Below are 18,544 nucleotides of genomic sequence, written 5' to 3'. Positions count from 1 at the left end.
TGTCAGTGTGAGGTTTGCCTCCACCCCTTGTTAATTTGCTGGGTCTGCGTGCTACTTGTATGGAAATGGAGGTAAACACACAGTCCTTTCTTTGAGATAGACCTATTTAATAACCCCTGCTACACCTGGTTTGAACACATTTTAGTGACCATTAATACCACTTGCGTACATACATCACACAAGGATATGAAAGAGCAGAGAATTTTTAGTTTTCAAATGATACCTCACAAGGAGTATTTTGCACAAACATTGTTACAATAGTGTGTAGGGTGTGATTACTGGGGTCTAGTATCACAGGTGACATGGTCTCTCTGCACCAAGGGTGAGGAAGGGCTGGTGTGGGATGGGGACCCAATCTAGGAAGGGAGGGGTCACGGGATCAGCTGCAGAAACACGGTGAGGAGAAGGACCCTGAGGATGGTGGCAGAGGGATCGGCCCCAGTTGGAGTAGCACTGTTTGGAATGAAAGTCACACCAGGCACGTTCGCCTTGATCCAATCGTTGTGGGAATTCAGGCGGTTGTAGACCCCAGGATAACCGGGGACAACTCTGGTTACCCCATTCACTGTCGTAGTCAGGAACCAGCTTGCAATCCCAGCAAGGTACCAGGTCCTGTCCTTCTTACACACCAAGGGTCCCCCGCCATCACCCTAGAGAGTGGGACAGAAACGCGGTTGGAGAGGAGGGGGACCAGTCTCCATCGTCCACAAGGGCGATGGTGGATTCTCCATCTCTCGCTGGCTTCACATCCCCACTGACTGCCTTTCTGGAAGATGCTTTATCCAGACACAAGTCTTTGGGCTCAGTGAAGGGGTAACCGGGTGCAGTTGTGGTCCGGGGTATCCAGGAGGTCAGATTGGATGGGCTGATGGACCCTGCTGACTTTATACTCTATGGTCACATCCTCAAGCCAAGATGTGTCTGTCTTGTCTAAACACTGGGGAGTGAAGTCAGGGTTCAGTCCCTCCATCCAGGCCCACTGTTTGGTGGGTCCCCCTGACACACAACACTGAACCAACAGGGACAATGGGCCAGGAAGAATAGGGTCGTCACTACTGGTGGGGGTTTGTGCACCACCCAGCAGAAAGGGAACTCTGATCTATTTGGGGGGTCTGTGTATTGCCCAGCACAAAGGGGGGTCTCCCAATCTCAGTCAGAGTCTAGAGAATCTCACCCAAGCAAAGCCTTTATAGCCTTCTTTTGACCCGGCACATATCATGTCATCTTTGATGGGGTTGTCGCCCTCAGGCTTTTGTAATGCTTCCCGGAAGTGATCATTGCAGATTGTGGAGTCTACGGTGAGCACCTCCAGCTCCTGCAGTGTCTCCGCTAGGGAAGAATTCACTGCAACGAAAGGCCCGAGGGCTGGGTGACTCACATGGCGTGAGTGGAAGTCACATAAAAAGCTGTCACATTAAGGGTCTATAAGAAGTTCTCAGATCTGAGAGAGGAGTGGAGTCTAGGTGGTTAGAGCGGGGGGCTGGGATCCAGGTCTCCTGGGTTCTATCCCCGGACTGGGAGTAGAGTGGGATCGAGTGGGTTGTGGGGGGCAGTTGGCCAGCTTAACACCTGCTAAAGGCAACAACCCAGATTTTAAAAGTATTTTAGGGGTTGCTCTGCTCATCTTTTCATCCCTGAACTGATTTAGGAGCTTAAGTCTTATTTTAGACACTTGGGGCCAGATTATCAAAGGGAGTTGGGCACCTATGGACACAGGAAGGCACCTAGTGGGATTCTGGAAAGCTCCAATGCAACTACAAAAGCTGGCACTTTGCAACAAAACTCTAATGGAACATCAAAGGGAATTAGGCACCTTACCTGCATGGCTATGCTTGAATACCCCATTAGGAGCCTGTCTGCACTTTAGGTTCCTAAATCCCTTTGACACCATGGCCTGTAGATGCATTTGAAAATTCTGCCCTTTGTTTACACACCAATTTGCCCTGATTTGGTTCAATGGGTTTAAATCTCTGAGCAGATGCTGCTCAGATTCAGGCCAGTGCTCCAACTAAGTGTGTGATTTGAAACTGCTTGGTGCCAGCTGCTTGGCAGTGGCTCAGGGCACTGGAGACACCAACCAGACAGTCAGTCTGGAAATACTCTTTTCCCAGAAGCGGAGGGACTTAGTGACCATGCACCAGAAGCAACAGCACCAAGAGCAAGAGAAGCCACATACAGAGAGAAGATGGGCAGAGAGACTGCAGAGCAGGGTGCAGCTGAAAGACTGAGCTAATCCCCAGAGCAACCAGCAAGAGGCACCACGAGCAGAGGGAACCCCATCACAAGTGGCGGAGAATGCGGGCACTTGGTCTCCCCTGAGGTAAAGGGACAATTCAGAGGACTGAACATAGGCTGCAGGGCTGTAGGAGATGGCAGGCCCTGATGTAAAGGGACCAAAAGACACTGTAGCACGGTCACCTCAATACAATTGGAGAGTGTGGGCCAGTGCAGCACAGGATACCCCTGAGGTGAGGGATAAGAGAAAAGATAATGGAGTCACCTTGGACAGAGGCCTTCTTTGCAGAGGACAACAATACCCTTCCAGGATGGGGCCCAGACCTGTAAACCCAAAGAAGGGGATAGACAAATGGCAAGGGCAGATCCAGGCCCTAATTGAAGCAGGTTCTTGAGAACCAACAAAGACTGAGGGAGGCAAACTTGTGCCTGCAGAAATACTTGCTGAATATTTTGGAGCGGCAGCATTACTTATTTAAATGTCGGAGAGAGAAGACAGGGAAAGGCCGGAGGGACTGGGAGCGAGAGGGGAGGTCCAAGGCCAGGAGGCCAGAGCCCTAGCCGAAACTCTGTTATGCCTGTGGCCAGAGGGGACACCTAAAAAGGGAGTGCCCCTATTTATGTTGTGAAAAAGAAGTTCCCCAGGCAGTGGGAGTTGTAAGGGGACCCAAAAGTGTCACATCAGATAAGAGGGTAGGTAGAGGAGGGCGCTGTTATTCATGTGGGGAGGTGGAACACATAAAACGGAATTGCCCCAAAAATTAAAAAATAGGAATGGCTCAGAGAAAGGTAAGGTTCCCAGGAAGGGGGAACATGAAGCCCATAATACTAATGCTGTACTGAGAATGTGGGGGGAAAGGGTAGGTGTTCAATCCATGCACTTGACTGGGGGTAATAAGGAAATGGAAGATACAATGTTTGGAACAGAAAGAGCCCAGATTGACAAGGGAATGACCACAGAGATAAAACAGGCTACTGTGGAGACCCAAACCCTGAAGGAAAAAAGGATGTCTGGAGTCCAAGGAGCAGGTGAGGGAGCTGCTGGAGAAACTGGAAGTGGCCAAACAGACCCTGCAAGCTGCAGAAGGGGTCTTCGAGTTCCAGAGGGACCAGGTCTGGTATGCTCTGCAGAACAAGGAAAATATGTTTTTCCTGTTGAAAGGCGTAGATGCAGAGTAGGAGGCATCCCTACCCCCGAGGATTACAAGTTTGAGGGAGAGGGTGTGTGATGGGCGTGAACCCCACACTGGCCCGGCAAAAGCTGGGGAGCGACAGATGGGCCCATGCTACCAATTAGGCTACAAGCCAGGGAGCTAATTACAAATTAAAAAGTAATAAGTCACCAGGACCAGATGGAATTTACCCAAAAGTTCTGAAGGAACTCAAATGTCAAATTGCAAAACTATTGACTGTGGTATGTAACCTATCATTTAAATCAGCTTCTGTACCAGGTGACTGGAGGATAGCTAATGTGACGCCATTTTTTTAAAAAAAAAAGACTCCAGAGGCGATCCTGACAATTACAGGTTGATAAGCCTAACGTCAGCACTAAGCAAATTGGTTGAAACTACAGTAAAGAATAGAATTGTCAGACAGATAGATAATCACAATTTGTTGGGGAATAGTCAACATGGTTTTTGAAAAGGGAAATCATACCTCACCAATCTACTAGACTTCTGCAAAGGGGTCAACAAGCATGTGGACAAGGGTGATCCAGTAGTTATAATGTACTTATATTTTCAGAAAGCCTTTGACAAGGTCCCTCACCAAAAGCTCTTAAGAAAAGTAAACTGTGATGAGATAAGAGGGGGAAACAAAGGGTAGTAATAAGTGGTACGTTTTCAAAATGGGGAGAGGTCAATAGTGGTGTCCCCCAGGGATCTGTACTGGGGCCAATCTTATTAAACATACTCATAAATGATCTGGAAAAGGGGGTAAACAGTGAGGTGACAACATTTGCAGATGATACAAAACTACTCAAGATAGTTAAGTCCAAAGCAGACTGCAAAGAGTTACAAAGGGATCTCACAAAACTGGATGACTGGGCAACAAAATGGCAGATGAAATTCAATATTAACAAATGCAAAGTAATGCATATTGGAAAACATAATCCCAACTATACATATAAAATGATGGGGTCTAAATTGGCTGTTACCACTCAAGAAAGATCTTGGAACCATTGTGGATAGTTCTCTGAAAACAACCACTCAATGTTCAGCGGGAGTAGAAAAAAATGAACAGAATATTGGGCACCATTAGAAAAGGGAGAGATAATTATTGCCTCTATATAAATCCATGGTATGCCCACATCTTGAATACTGCGTGCACATGTGGTCACCCATCTCAAAAAAAATATTCTGGAATTGGAAAAGTTTCAGAAAAGGACAACAAAAATGATTAGGGGTATGGAACAGCTGCTGTGTGAGGAGAGATTAATAAGACTGAAACTTTTCAGCTTGGAAAAGAGACAACTAAGGGGGGATATGATAGAGGTCTATAAAATCATGACTGGTGTAGAGAAAGTAAATACAGAAGTGTTTTTTACTCCTCATAACACAAGAACTAGGGATCACAAAATGAAATGAATAGGCAGCAGGTTTAAAACAAACAAAAGGAAGTATTTCTTCACACAATGCAGTCAACCTGTGGAACTCTTTGCCGGAAGATGCTGTGAAGTCCAAGACTATAACAGGGTTCAAAAAAGAACTGGATAATTTCATGGAGGATAGGTCCATCAATGGCTGTTAGTCAGGATGGGCAGGGATGGTTTCTCTAGCCTCTGTTTGCCAGAAGCTGGGAATGAGAAACAGGGGATGGATCACTTGATGATTACCTGTTCTGTTCATTCCCTCTGAAGCACCTGGCATTGGCCACTGTGAGAAGACAGGACAGTGGGCTAGATGGACTTTTGGTCTGACCCAGTATGGCCGCTCTTATGTAATTGATGAGGAACAGGCTATCCTGGACAGGAAGAGGCTGGGCCTGTAGAAAGCCAGGTAGGTAGCTAGCAAGAGAGGGGGGCAGCTGGTAGGACTGTGACTCAGGGCACTGGAGATGCCAGACAGACAGCTGGTGCAGAAAGACTGATTTCCCTGGAAGGTGGAGAGACTCAGTGACCTGGCCGTAGGGCAAAGCCACAGACTGGAAGCAGCAGTCCTGAGAGAGGATAGAAGATGAATGCAGAGACTGCTGAGCAGGGAGTAGCTGAAAGACTGAGCTAATCCCCAGAGCGACCAGCAGGAGGCACCACAAGCGGAGAGGGAAGCGCATCACAGATCTCCATTATATCTGCACCATATACCTGTAATTGCGTAATTGTACAACCATAAAACCCTGGCTGAATAACGATATAGCTGTAACGGTGACTGTTTAACCATGTAACCCTGTAACTCACAGTCCGTCTGTGTACATATGAGACTGCCTTCTCCCAGCCTGTAACCTTCATTTGGTGCTGGGTCTTTTTCATATCTTTCCCTCCCTCTTAAGAGCTACAAGTCTTACTCACTTTGTGGGGAAGTCTTCCCCCAACCAGTCACCCAGCAGGTGTCCCCAGCAGGCACACGGACGGAAGCGTCAAGGAGACCCACGGGGCTGATGGTGGCCGTGAATGCAATCGGATTCTTCAGCTCCACCAGGGTGATGTCGGCCTCAGAAGTGACTTCGTCATAACTGGGATGGAGGATGATCCGCTTCACCAATGAGAACGCGTGGAGGCGGTTCTGACCAAAAATCCGATTTTCCCCCAGCTGCACCCGATACGATGAATTGGCTACAGACCTGGATGCAAAAAAAATCTGATTAGGGAAAAGCCGTCCAGCAATGGCTCAGAGGGACAGGTCGCCTGGCGCTGAGATACAGCCGGCTCTGGGGTGGAGCGGCTGGGGAACAGCCACATAGCCACGCTGTGCAACAGAAAGCCAGTGGATTGGAAAAGGGAATTTCTCCAGAACAGCTGCAGTCACTGTCTCTGCCCTGCCTGGGGTACTCACGGATCGAAGCAATGAGCGGCTGACACCACCCAGCTCTCGGAGATGAGTGCACCGCCGCAGAGGTGGAAGCCATTTCTCTGCACGCTGACCTGCCAGGGCCAGGCCCCAGCCTTGGCATCTTGACCACTGAAGATGCGCCCTGAGACCAACTGCTCGCCAGAGACTGGGAAGAAAAGCGGGGAAATATATTATCGCTGGGCAAGGGAGCTAAAGTGGGGAGAGTGTAAATAATTATTAGTATGACCTGAAGAGAAGAGAGCAAATCCTTCCCTTCCCAGAGCCAGGGAAAGAACCCAGGAGTCCTATATCCCAGACCCCCCTGCTCTAACCTACCAGACCCCAGAGCCAGGAGAGAATACAGGAGTCTTGGCTCCCAGCCACATTCTGTTTCCACATATCCAGGGCAGGGAACACTGGTGTTTTGCTGTGGGACCTTACCTGTGTCATTCCAACTCCCATGAGCACTGTGATGCTTTTCGGGGTGATCCAGTGTCCCGGTTGCACCACTACCCCCTTCTCCCAGGGGGATGGAGCCCTTGCTGTGCCCACGAGGGAAAACTCTCCCAGCCACCAGCTGCTGGCATCTCAGGCACTCTGTGAGCCCTGCTCTATCCCTCTGCAGGCAGCAATTTACACACCCGACTCAGTTACACTCCAGTGCCCAGTCCCCTGTCTTCTGCACACCCGCAATGCACAGTGATCCGCTGCCTCTGCGGAAACAGAGCTCCCCAGCTCACTGCTTTCCCCTCACACACCTCTCATTAATCACCGGCACTTAGACGTTGTGACAGAATGTACCCCTCGATCTGCTATTGTAATAATCGCTGCACAGAGTTTGCCCTGTGAGGTATCATTTGAAAACTCATAATTTGCTTGTCAGTATTGTCCTGGTAAAATGTGTGTGGCCACTTTGCATGTGAAGTTACAAGATTTCCCTGTCTGATGTTACTAAAACATGTTCCAAGTCTGGGGAGTGGCCAAACCAGCTCCTCAGAGACAACAGGCAAGCTGACACTTCATCGAGGTGTAAGCAAGGCCAATAGGCCATTGCCTGGTAAGTGGCCATTCTTTGGCAGTTAAAGGGACAGGTGAAAAATCTTTATCTTAGCAAAGAAACAGCCTGGACTTCCCATCTACACAGAATGCCTGTCGCCCTTCTCCCAGCTGCCTCTGCGTCTCAGAAGGGGGACAGGACTATAAAAAGAAGTAGCAGACACCCCCAGGTACCCTTCCTTTCCCCCCCTCTTTCTGTCCATTTAATCACTGCACGAGAAGGGACAAAGAAGGCAGCCATTAAACAGAGGCAGGGGTCCTTGCCAAAATAGTTTGGCCAGTAAGGCTGTTGAGAGCAAATTTCTTCACATTTAACATAATCTGATAAAGTACTTTTATCTTTATTTTTCTTGTAAACATTTCAGACTTTCATGACTTTTTACTTGTACTCACTTAAAAGCTCTATCTTTGTAGCTAATAGACTTTGGGGGGGGGGTTGTTTGTTTTATCTAATCCAGTGTGTCTACGTTGAAATGTCTGGGTAACTCCATTTGGGGTAACAAGTTGTGTGTGTATGTGCTGGGATCCTCTGGTGTCTCCAGAAAGCCTCCCACTCAGGGTGTATGTGCCAGCACTCTCTCCACTATGCTGCTCGCAGTAACCCCTTGCTGGCAGTTAACCATCATAGGCAGGTTTTTCAGTGACGCACCCTCCGGCCGAGTCACTCACAGTCTGTATGTGGAATGAACACAAAACAGACCACTGCCAGGGTACACCGTGTAACAGGGACTATCACAGCACCCTCCATTGGTCTCTGACCCTCAGCCCTGTCCCTGGGCTCAGTTCTAGCCCAATAGGGCCTATCACAGGACCCTCACTGGTGTCAGCCTGCAGCCCTGTCCCGAGGGTCACTGTCTATAGTTCAGCCCCTTTCTGGGGGTTAAGAAGTCCCACAATTACTGACCTTCTTCCAGGTCTACAGCCCCCTCTCTGGGCTAGTCCCTTACTCAGGGTATTAGCCACTAGGACTGTGGCTCTGTGGGAGAGATGGACCTGGGCCTGCCTAATACTCCAGTTCTCGACCCAGGGACCCTATAATTAGTAGCCACCAGCTGCTTACCTTTAACTATTTGCTGCTGCATTTCCCTGGCCCACTTCCCTTCTTAGCCCCAGTACCTTCCTTGCACCCTGGCTCCAGCCAGCACTGCTCTGTCCAGCCCTGCAGCCAGCCAGGAGCACCATCCTTGTGCTCAGGCTCCAGGGAGAAACTGCTCTGCTTTGTCCAACAGCTCCTTTTTATAGTAGCCTCCTGGATCAGGTTGGCAGCTCCCTACAGCCTCTCTCTGAATGGCTGCTTCCCCAGAGCCTCTCTAGGCAGCTTGGAGGATTCACCTCTACTCCTCTTCTCTGGGGTGGGGTGTGGTAGGACTGTAAGGCCTCCAGCAGGGCCTGGTACACCCAATCACAGCACAGTATTCCCTTAAAGGAATAACAGACTTAATATGTTTGCACTTCCAGGAGAGGGCTGGGCAGCACAGAACATATGTTTCTGGGGAAAATCTGGGACTGGGGGTATGTTGGGGTCACCCGATGGGACTCTTTACGGCTGGTAAGAGCAAGGATGTGGCTGGGTGGCTGCAGCCCACACACAGACATAGCTGGGAGTGACCTGCATGGAGGCTGTTTGTGAGCAGTCCAGACTGGAGGCTACAGCAGCAAGGCATCGTAATGGGCACCCCAGGTTACAGGGTAAGGGTGACTCAGCTACTCATTAGTCTGGATTGTGCCCTGAGTATGTCATAGACATGTCTATAATAAAACCAAAGTGAAGTTGTTTTAACAAAGGGTAAGGGAGAGATTCAAAATAAAGGCAAGGAACGTGATGAGGAAACATAAGGTTACAGGTCGAAGAAAAACATAGAACACATTCTACAGCCTCTTAGCAAGGTACTGTCCTGTCTGATAAGGTGTTACCAGGGCCGGCGCAACCCATTAGGCAACCTAGGCAGTCGCCTAGAGCGCTAAAGTTTTGGGGGCAGCGACCGCGGCGGCCGGATCTTTGGCCGCCCCGGTCGTCGTTGGCATTTCGGGGGCGGGACCTTCCGCCACGTAGGGTGGCAAAAAAGCTGGCAGCGCTCCTGGGTGTTACTCATTCAATGGTTAGTTCTTCCAGCCCTTGTCCAGCCCATAAACCTGGGATCTACCATTCCTGAGACCTCACCCCCCACACTCTGCAGGTTCATTTGTCTTTGTGAATCTCCAGGCTGTATCTCATCCAGACAGTAAACAGAGGCTGTCTCCACAGGCGTCCAGTTTTCAGACTCCCCATCAGATTTGGAACACAACATCCTATGTCACTTAGCTCTAAACTCATTCCCCACACAAATATCTCACAATAATTCGACAATCAGCTGAGCCTCAGAGACCCCACAAGTCCCTTCCAGTGTGCATGGTCGGACATAGATATAATGTCCCTGCCAGCATGTGGCTCGGTGAGTCTGGGCATGTCTATGTTGCAAGCGCTTAGGGAGTGAAGAAGGAGCAGGCAGGGCTGGGATTATTGGGGGTTGAGGCTACCATGGAGGTTACGTTAAAGATATAATGGGATTAGGGACAAGGTCACTTAAATATAAAAGTGTTATTTACATACTCCAATTAAATTAACAAGCCATCTCAGTAAAACTTTAACTCATCCTGTCTTCATTCTGCCACTAGGTGGAAAGAAAGAAAGAAAGAAAGAAAGAAAGAAAGAAAGAACGAGCATATTTCAATGCTAACTCTAACCTCCGTGATAAACTTTGTTATAACCCCAATGATAACCTTCACCCAATGATACCCTTAACCATAACCCAATGATAATCTTAATCATAAAATAACCTTAACCCTTGTCCCTAATCCCAATGATACTACCTTGCCCCCCCCCCCCGCTCGAACACACAAGACCCCACTCCGTTTGCACATCCAGGATAGGATCCAGGAGTCCTGGCTCCCAACCTAATTCTTATTCCAAATGACCAGGGCAGGTAAGTCTCTCATTTTGCCGTGGGTGTCTTACCTGCCTGATTCTGACTTGCTGGAGCACCTATGGAGCAAACAAAGAGAAAAGAAAGCTATTACTGTGTGTCTGTGGGGGAGAGGGGCTATACAGTCATTCCTGGTATCTGACACGATGTATCTGGGGGAATGGATGCCAATAGCTTCACCTAGATTTCTGAGGCTCCACCTGTTATGCTTATAAGAAGCACACGGGATTTTTTCAGGGGAAAAGCAATACTCCGCTGTAGTGAGGTGGACTGTCCTGCCCCAAACACAAAGGAAGAGGGTGGCTCCACCCCCTCGTGGGTGGAGCCCTACCCCCTAGCTCCACCCCCTGGAAGCCAAGGGGGGGCCGGAAGTATAAAGGCAGGACCCGGATGCTCAGTCGGGGGCCAGCCACTGGAGGGAAAAGATGCTTCCCCTGAGATCTCATGCTGTGAGGTGGCAGCAGGCCTGCAGAGTGCAGACGACTGGCCTGGACCACCCAGACCCCTGGACAACCCAGCCCCGGGGAAGCAGACGACTGGCCCGGACCACCCAGACCTCTGGACGACCCGGCCCCGCAGGAGAGAGACGACTGGCTCAGACCGCCAGCTGGCCCAACCCCAGCAGAGCTACTGCTGGCAACTGAGGCCCCGCTAATCACCTCACCTCACCTGATCAGCAGTTACCCTTGGAGGGGGACTATGGAAGTGGCCCAGGGGTAGTAGACCCCTGTTTGGCTGCAACGCCGGCAGAGGGGGAGTCAGCGTGTTGCAGCCTGGATCCCCGCTGACACGGTGGCAGACCCCTCCACCACCCTTAGGGCCCTGGGCCGGGACGTAGTGAAGTGGGAGGGCCTGCGTCCCCTCTGCCACCCAAGCTGTGAGTGACGGTCTCCCCCGCCCACAGGCTAGCTGAATGAAAGCCTGAGTTAACTGACTTTGAGTGCAGGCTGGAGCTGAGCGACTTTGTTTCCCACCTGGCCCTGAACCAGAGCCTGGGCTACATGCCTATTTGCTGCTCCACCTGCATGCAGGCCCGAGCCAAGTGACAGTGCTTGCTGCCCCGCCCTGAGCCAGAGTCTAGGCTGAGTGACTATTGGCAGCTCCATCTGAGTGCAGGCCTCGCTGATTTCTCCCACATACACAGCAAGCGAAGTCCAGAGACCGAAGGAGTGGACTGGCCCTTCCCGGACCCAGCTGGCAAGGTACCCTGCCTTCAACCTACGACAGCATTGTTTATTGAAGATACAACAATTTGCATATGCATTTAATTACACCACACACACACACACACACTGTCCCACCAGTCGATGTTATCGTTACCAGTCCAGAGTCCGGATCAATCTAGTGGCCAACTAGGTTGATCACAGATAGGGAGGAGCCGGGATCTTTCGGTCGTGACACGATGCTCCGGGGAAGTCTTGCCAGGACGAACCCAAAGTTTTATGGCAAGGCCCCCTGTTTACATAGTGATTTTCCTTCATTGGGACCGATGCGTTTTGCACCATTATGCCGTAATCAAGTGTTGTTTGATGAGTGCTTGTTTTTTTAAATTATTTTTGTTTGTTTTGTATTTTATTTTATTATTACATTTTTTAGGGAGTTATTTTATGCTGGTTTTGATTACAGCTATTTTGTCCCCATTGATAGGTGCCTGTCTCATTTTTAGAGTTGTTAATTTGCCCTTTTTTGACATTTCAATAGGGGCATCTTGCAGCCTCCTGGCGCCCCTGCGTCTGTTTTTTGGTTCCTTCCTAGAACATCTGGTCTGGTGATCGCCTTTCTTTGCACACACATTCCTTATTCACACACAAAACAAAACTAATTTACACAACATTTTAAACAAAAACATCAAGTTGCAATGCAAAAAAACAACAATCATTCCATTCTTTTACTTATTTTAAAATGCTAAGCCTACAACAAAGTGGTGACCCTAAAAGGTCTGTTACTGCCTTGAAATCATCCCAGACACAAATTCTGGTTGATTCATTTTTACCAATGGCACATTAGGCCATTCCTTTCTGCTATTTAAAAAGGGTAAAATACAAACATAAAATTCTACTACTACATATCCCCCTTTTGACCCCTCAAGAACAATTCTTGAGTGGGTTATATTTTATTAAACTGTTTTATAGCAATATACTGAGAGGCAATTTGAGCTTGTTGTTGTAATCTAACAAACTTTTTTTTGTTTAACAGCACATACAACACATTTCTAACAAGCAAACACAGTATAATATTAACACAACTAGTAATGGGTGAAACATAATAGACAATATGCCCTTAGAGGTCCGGGACCAGCCTGTAAAAACGTCGTACCAGTGATAGGCTGATAATGGGCTTTTTTTAGATTTAGCACGTCTTTATTTGCATGTAATATTTGAATGACATGCTTTTTTTTGGTCCAGGTTCTGGTGCATGTGTCCGGGAACCACAGGTTCAATTCACGACCGGGCATTGGACAGTACCCCACAATAACTGTTACTGTTGTTCCTGTCTTAACAGGCTTATTTTACTGATATGGTAATTGTGGGTAGCTGGAATTCCAGGTGGTATTCCGATAGGGACCTTTTATTTTAACCCCTATTTTTTAGTGGTTTGGTATTTTTGTGGTGTTTATAAGGTGAACTTTAAGGTTTTTTGTTTTGTTTTTTTTGGTTTTTTTTGCATACATATTGGTATTTTTTAAGGGTTTTAAGATTTGGCTAGTGTTTTTATTATACCATTCCATGAGGATTACCTGGTTACGGGTAGGAATCCATGATTGGTTGGTGGGGAGTGAATTATTCCTTAAATATTGGCTTATAAGGAGGGCTGCATCTTCTCCCATGATTTTTCTAATTATCTGGGCACTAAAAGTTCCCAGCAGCAGGTAAAGCCAGACCTTACACTGGAGTCTCATTTTCTGTGGATTAAAATTGTGGTGGTTAAGCAGCGCCTCGTGCCCGGGTTCTGGGATGTCCTTTTCTGCAAAGAATTTAAACATTATTATTTATGTAAACAATTTAATTTGTGAAACATGTACCCATTTTTGTTTTTAATATGGTATACCAATGGGCTAAGGCGGTCCACTGTGGTGTAAGGGCCTCTCCATTTTGATTCCAGTGAGTGACCTTTTTTATTTTATTTTAAGGTACATGACTTGGTTCCCTGTTTTTTACAGGGCTGCTTTTGTGGGCTTTTGTTTCTGAATTTTATTGTTTATGTGTCTGAATAACCCTATGCTGGAGGGTGGTTTTATTTTTCTGTAACTGTTTGAGCCATTGAAAATAATTGTGCTGGGCTATATTAGAGCTGCTTTTTATTTTTATTTTTACTCTGTACCAGGTAACTAGGATTAATTATTAGGCACATTGGATGTCCAAACAGAATTTGAAAGGGTTGAATTTTAGTTTTTAGTTTATTACTGCTGCGGATGTCAACCAAAATCAGAGGCAGTTTATTCAGCCAGGTTTTTGTGTGTGGGATTTACTACCTTCCTTCATAGCAACAGAGGGTCCTGTGGCACCTTTAAGACTAACAGAAGTATTGGGAGCATAAGCTTTCGTGGGTAAGAACCTCACTTCTTCAGATGCAAGTCATGGAAATCTCCAGAGGCAGGTATAAATCAGTAGGGAGATAACGAGGTTAGTTCAAGCAGGGAGGGTGAGGTGCTCTGCTTCCTTCATAGCGCGATTCATGCGCTCTACTTGGCCTGAGGCTGGTATGGTATATGGAGCTTTTGTTTAATTCCCAAGACTTGTATTATTATTGTAAAGATTTCCCCCCCCATTGTCAGAATGGGTGTCATATTTACATACTAGCTTATTAAAGAACATTTTGGCTACCACCCTGGTGCTGTTATTTTTAGTAGGAACTGCCTCCACCCATCCTGAAAAGGAATTAATTATTACCAATAAATTCTGGAATTGTTCCTTACTTTTTGGCAATTTATTAATAACATTAATTTGAACCCAGTGCCATGGCCCAAGCCTTCGTTGGTGCATCATGTGTTGCCAGGATGAGCCTTGTCCTGCGCGCACCGCACACAATTTCACACCCATGTTTTAACATTATTTTTATACGCTTTTATTTTGCTACTTGCTTTAACCTTTTTAAAGTCCCTTCCATTTTTTATGCATAAACTGATGGGCTATATTAAGAAACTCCTGATTTTCTATTTTTTTTTTAACTTGGTTAGGGCGGTCTGTAGTGCTTTTTGTTGCCTTAGATGTGTTAGCACAGATATACACATACACCTCTACCCCGATATAACGCGACCCGATATAACACAAATTCGGATATAACACGGTAAAGTAGCACTCTGGGGGGGTGGGGCTGCGCGCTCCAGCGGATCAAAGCAAGTTCAATATAACACGGTTTCACCTATAACACAGTAAGATTTTTTGGCTCCCAAGGACAGTGTTATATCGGGGTAGAGGTGTATATTTGGTTACAACTGCTATGTCATGCTCACGGGTTATTGTATCTACCCGATTATTCCAGGTGGCCTCCATACCCATTCCTTTACTGTGTGCCTTTACATGTCGCACCTTTAATTGTTTAGGGTTCTTTGTTACCCACTGCTAAATTTATTTCCACTCCTTTGAATATACAATATTCTTTTTATTTTCTGCTTTTTACCCATCCTATACCAATCATGTATCCAAAACTGTATCCCCTTCACACAAAAATCACAGTTAGCATAAATATACACGGGCCGTGGGGAATTTTCATATTGCCTTAAAACCTGATAAATTGTGTGGAGCTCGGCATGCTGGGCCGATCCATGGTCTAAATGTCCCTGAATGACTTCCACTTCTAAGTTAATGGCAGCGTATTTATAACTGTGTGGTCTAAAAAAATGGAATTCCTTTAGCAGAAGTTTTAAAGAGTGGCCGTCAGTAGGGGCTGGCATTTTACCAGTCCCCTTACCTTCCTTTGATTTTTTTGTTGGGGTTTTTTTTGTTTAACAATAATGCTCAGTTATGTAACATGAGGTAGCACCAACTGAGTCTTGTCTGAGCCCGTTTCCTGAATTAGTGCCAAAGCGTTTTCCATTAGTGTTTGAGTTTGTGCCTTATTTTCTCCAAATATTAAAATGTCATCTACATATGAAAACACAAAAGGCCTTTCTTGTGGACTCAACTGGTCTAGCATATCCACAACATGCCAGTGGGCAATAGCCGGGCTGTTGTGATATCCCTGGGGCAACCGACAAAAGGTCCACTGTTACTCCTTTATTATAAAGGCAAACCGATCTTGTGAGTCCGGATGTAGGGGGACGGCAAAGAAACAGTTGGCCAAATCAATAACTGAGAAATATTTAGATGTGGCTTGCCCTTTTTTTATGATCTGTGTCATATCACAATAGGGGCCATAGGGAGGTGCCCTTATTGATTCTTCTATAATCAATTGTGAAACGCCAGGATTGGCTGGGAGTTAAAGGGTGAATTCGTTAGTAGTATTATTTAAAAACAAAACAAAAACCAATTTATTTTAAATATACAAAACAGAGTTTTACAAGCCAGGAGTGTTGGTTTAGGTTCTAAACACTCCACATATTTACACAATCTATTTATACACAGCTGTACATAGATTACATTTGTATACATTTGGGGGCAGTTCAGTTCCAATAGAAACCCCTTATGTTTTTTTTAGCAAATTTGACTAAATTGTTCATAGTCCAATTATTTAAATCAGATTGTCTTTTTGCCTGGCTTATTTACAGACATTCCTTTGGGAAAGGGCCTATTTTCCCTTCAGAATGGGCTGCAAAGAAACCAAGAATTTTTTTTTATAATACTTTTCTTTAAAAATATTTTTACAAAGTTTAACTTCTTAATTCCTTCCAGCCTCTGCAGAGTTAACTTCTTACTTTTTTTTTTTAATTACTTGCTTATTTTTTAAAATGACACCTTTATTGATTCAGCTATTACCATTCCAAGTATTGTTTCAGGGATCTGAATTTCACATGCCTGCACTTACTCCTTTTCTTAATCATGACATTATGCCCTTGGGGCTCCCAGCAAGTTTTCCAATCTCGTTATTTGTTGCCTCCCTGCTTGTCTGGGCCCGATCCTTCTTTCCTCGCTGAACCGTCCCTTTTCATGGACCCAGGCTTTGTTCCACTACCAATTTAGCAAGGAGGGTGGGCTCCTCAACTAGCCCCCACTCCTCCTGGTCCCTTTTCTTAAACATTTTTTTTTAAATTGTGAAATCACAACAATATCCCACACTTCTATATCCTTCAGAGTGAGGTTTTACAGAAATCTACTCCTTATTTGCCCACGCTTGTGCTGGGACTTACATAACACAAACAGTCTATACCCACTAACAACTCTGCCTGACAGAGCCAGAGGGGGGAACGCTAAGCCCCCTACCTTTTGGGCTCAATTCTGCTACGACTGAGGGTATATTCACCTATGCAATTTTTCCCCGACAGATGGGTAGGAGCGAGGACTCTAATTCTCCCCCTTAGGGCCCGGCACCTCTACGACCGGGGCTGTATATACCTAGACAGTTTGTATATATCTTATTTGTATAGTTTTCCCCGACAGATGGGTCAGAGTGAGGACTCTAATTCTCCCCCTATTGCCCGGCATTTCTGCGATCGGGGGTGTGCACACCTGAATGATCAATCATTTTATACGTGTGGTATACCTTTTAGCTATATTTAGCAGTATTTTCAACAATTACAGTGCATGTCTTCCCCCTTTCGTAATTCTCCACCAAAAATGTTATGCTTGTAAGAAGCACACCGGATCTTTTTCAGGGGAAAAGGCAATACGCTGCATTTATTGAAGATACAACAATTAGCATATGCATTCAATCACACCACACACACACACACACACTATCCCACCAGTCACGTTATAGTTACCTGTTTAGAGTCCGGATCAATCTAGTGGCCAGCTAGGTTGATCACGGGTAGGGAGGAGCCGGGTTCTGTCGGTCACGACACGATGCTCCGGGGAAGTCTTGGCAGAAGGAACCCAAAGTTTCATGGCAAGGCACCCTGTTTATATAGTGATTTTTCTTCATTGGGACCAATGAGTTTTGCACCGTGATGCTGTAATCAATAGTTGTTTGACGGATGCTTGTTTTTTTAAATTGGTTTTTTTTATTATTTTTTATTTTGTTTTTTTATAAAGTTTTTTAGGGAGTTATTCCATTCTGGTTTTGATTACAGCTATTTTTTCCCCATTGATTGGTACCTGTCTCATCTTTAGAGTTGTTAATTTGCCCTTTTTTGACAATTCAATGGGGGTGTGTTGCAGCCTCCTGGCGCCCTTGCATCTGTTTTTGGTTCCTTCCTAGAACATTTGGTCCGGTAATGGCCTTTCTTTGCACACACATTCCTCATTCACACACAAAACAAAACTAATTTACACAAAATGTTGTACAAAAACATGAAGTTGCAATGCAAAAAACCAACAACAATCATTCAATTCCTTTACTTATTTTAAAATGCTAAGCCTACAACAAAGTGGTGACCCTAAAAGGTCTGTTACTGCCTTGAAAACATCCCAGACACAAATTCTGGCTCATTAATTTTTACCAATGGCACATTAGGCCATTCCTTTCTGCTATTTAAAAAGGGTAACATACAAACATAAAATCCTACTACTACACACCCACTTTCCTGAAACAGCCCTGCTAGCCACAGCAACAGCTAGAAGTCTTAGTAGTGTCGTTATTCAACTCACCATCTGTAGGTTCCAGAATTAACAATCCCAGCTGATCTGAATGGGGTGGCTCAGGAGTGAATGCAGAAATAGGGGCTAGATGGGGAGGGGTATCTATGAAGGGGGAAGGTGTTTGATCCTCCTGTTATTCACTAGCCCAATTCCCTTCTCCCCAAGGTGGTATCTCTCTCCCCTCCCCATGGGAGGTAGGGCCCCATCTCCCATCTCCACTCCATCCCACCCCACACTCACCCTGCACCAGGCTCATCGTCAGCAGTGCCATGGCCAGGAGGGAGCAAATATGCCCCATGATCCATCCTCGGCTGGTCCTGTCTTGGCCAAACCCAGCTGGATCCATCACTCCGACCAAAGCCCGGATGGGGAACGAATGTAGCAAGGCAGATTTTTATAGACAAGACTTCTGCCTCCACCCTCCCCAGATCTAGAGAGAACAGATGTGATTGATCCCACAATGAGCTACTCAAGGAACTAAGTGCGGCTAAATTCTGCATGCAAACAGGGTGCGACCTATCTGGAATTTCCCCAATATGGACATCCTGGAAACCAACAAAAAAGTGCAACGATCAAGGTTACCTGATACGATTTTCATTTCACTGTTTTATTAGCAAACGAATGTGCC

The 18,544-nt window shown here is 46.4% G+C and overlaps 1 protein-coding gene and 1 pseudogene across 1 annotated transcript; both read right to left on the bottom strand.

Moving 5' to 3' along the window:
* Positions 1 to 18,544, bottom strand: part of LOC135877976 (RING finger protein 112-like) — a 1,138,053-nt pseudogene that overhangs the window by 250,551 nt on the left and 868,958 nt on the right.
* LOC135877137 (serine protease 27-like) lies at positions 372 to 18,262 on the bottom strand. The gene is made up of 6 exons (XM_065402480.1): positions 18,157 to 18,262; positions 10,273 to 10,299; positions 6,225 to 6,387; positions 5,741 to 6,012; positions 1,175 to 1,344; positions 372 to 650 (listed from the first exon to the last, which is right to left on the bottom strand). Exons 1-6 carry the CDS (start codon positions 18,260 to 18,262, stop codon positions 372 to 374), a joined length of 1,017 nt encoding a protein of 338 aa, XP_065258552.1.

Source organism: Emys orbicularis, chromosome 4 (assembly GCF_028017835.1).
Source record: "Emys orbicularis isolate rEmyOrb1 chromosome 4, rEmyOrb1.hap1, whole genome shotgun sequence".
NCBI classification, from domain to species: Eukaryota; Metazoa; Chordata; order Testudines; family Emydidae; genus Emys; species Emys orbicularis.
Note: the sequence above shows the minus strand (reverse complement) of the source record. Positions and strands in the feature narration are given on the sequence as shown.

Excerpts from the sequence above, each read along its gene's own strand:
- LOC135877137 (XM_065402480.1), bottom strand. The coding sequence starts at position 18,262 with ATGGATCCAGCTGGGTTTGGCCAAGACAGGACCAGCCGAGGATGGATC. Across the intron at positions 6,388-10,272 it reads AGCAAGTCAGAATCAGGCAG|TCTCTGGCGAGCAGTTGGTC; the intron begins GTAAGACACCCA and ends TTTTCTTCCCAG. Across the intron at positions 6,013-6,224 it reads GCCGCTCATTGCTTCGATCC|GTCTGTAGCCAATTCATCGT; the intron begins GTGAGTACCCCA and ends TTTTGCATCCAG.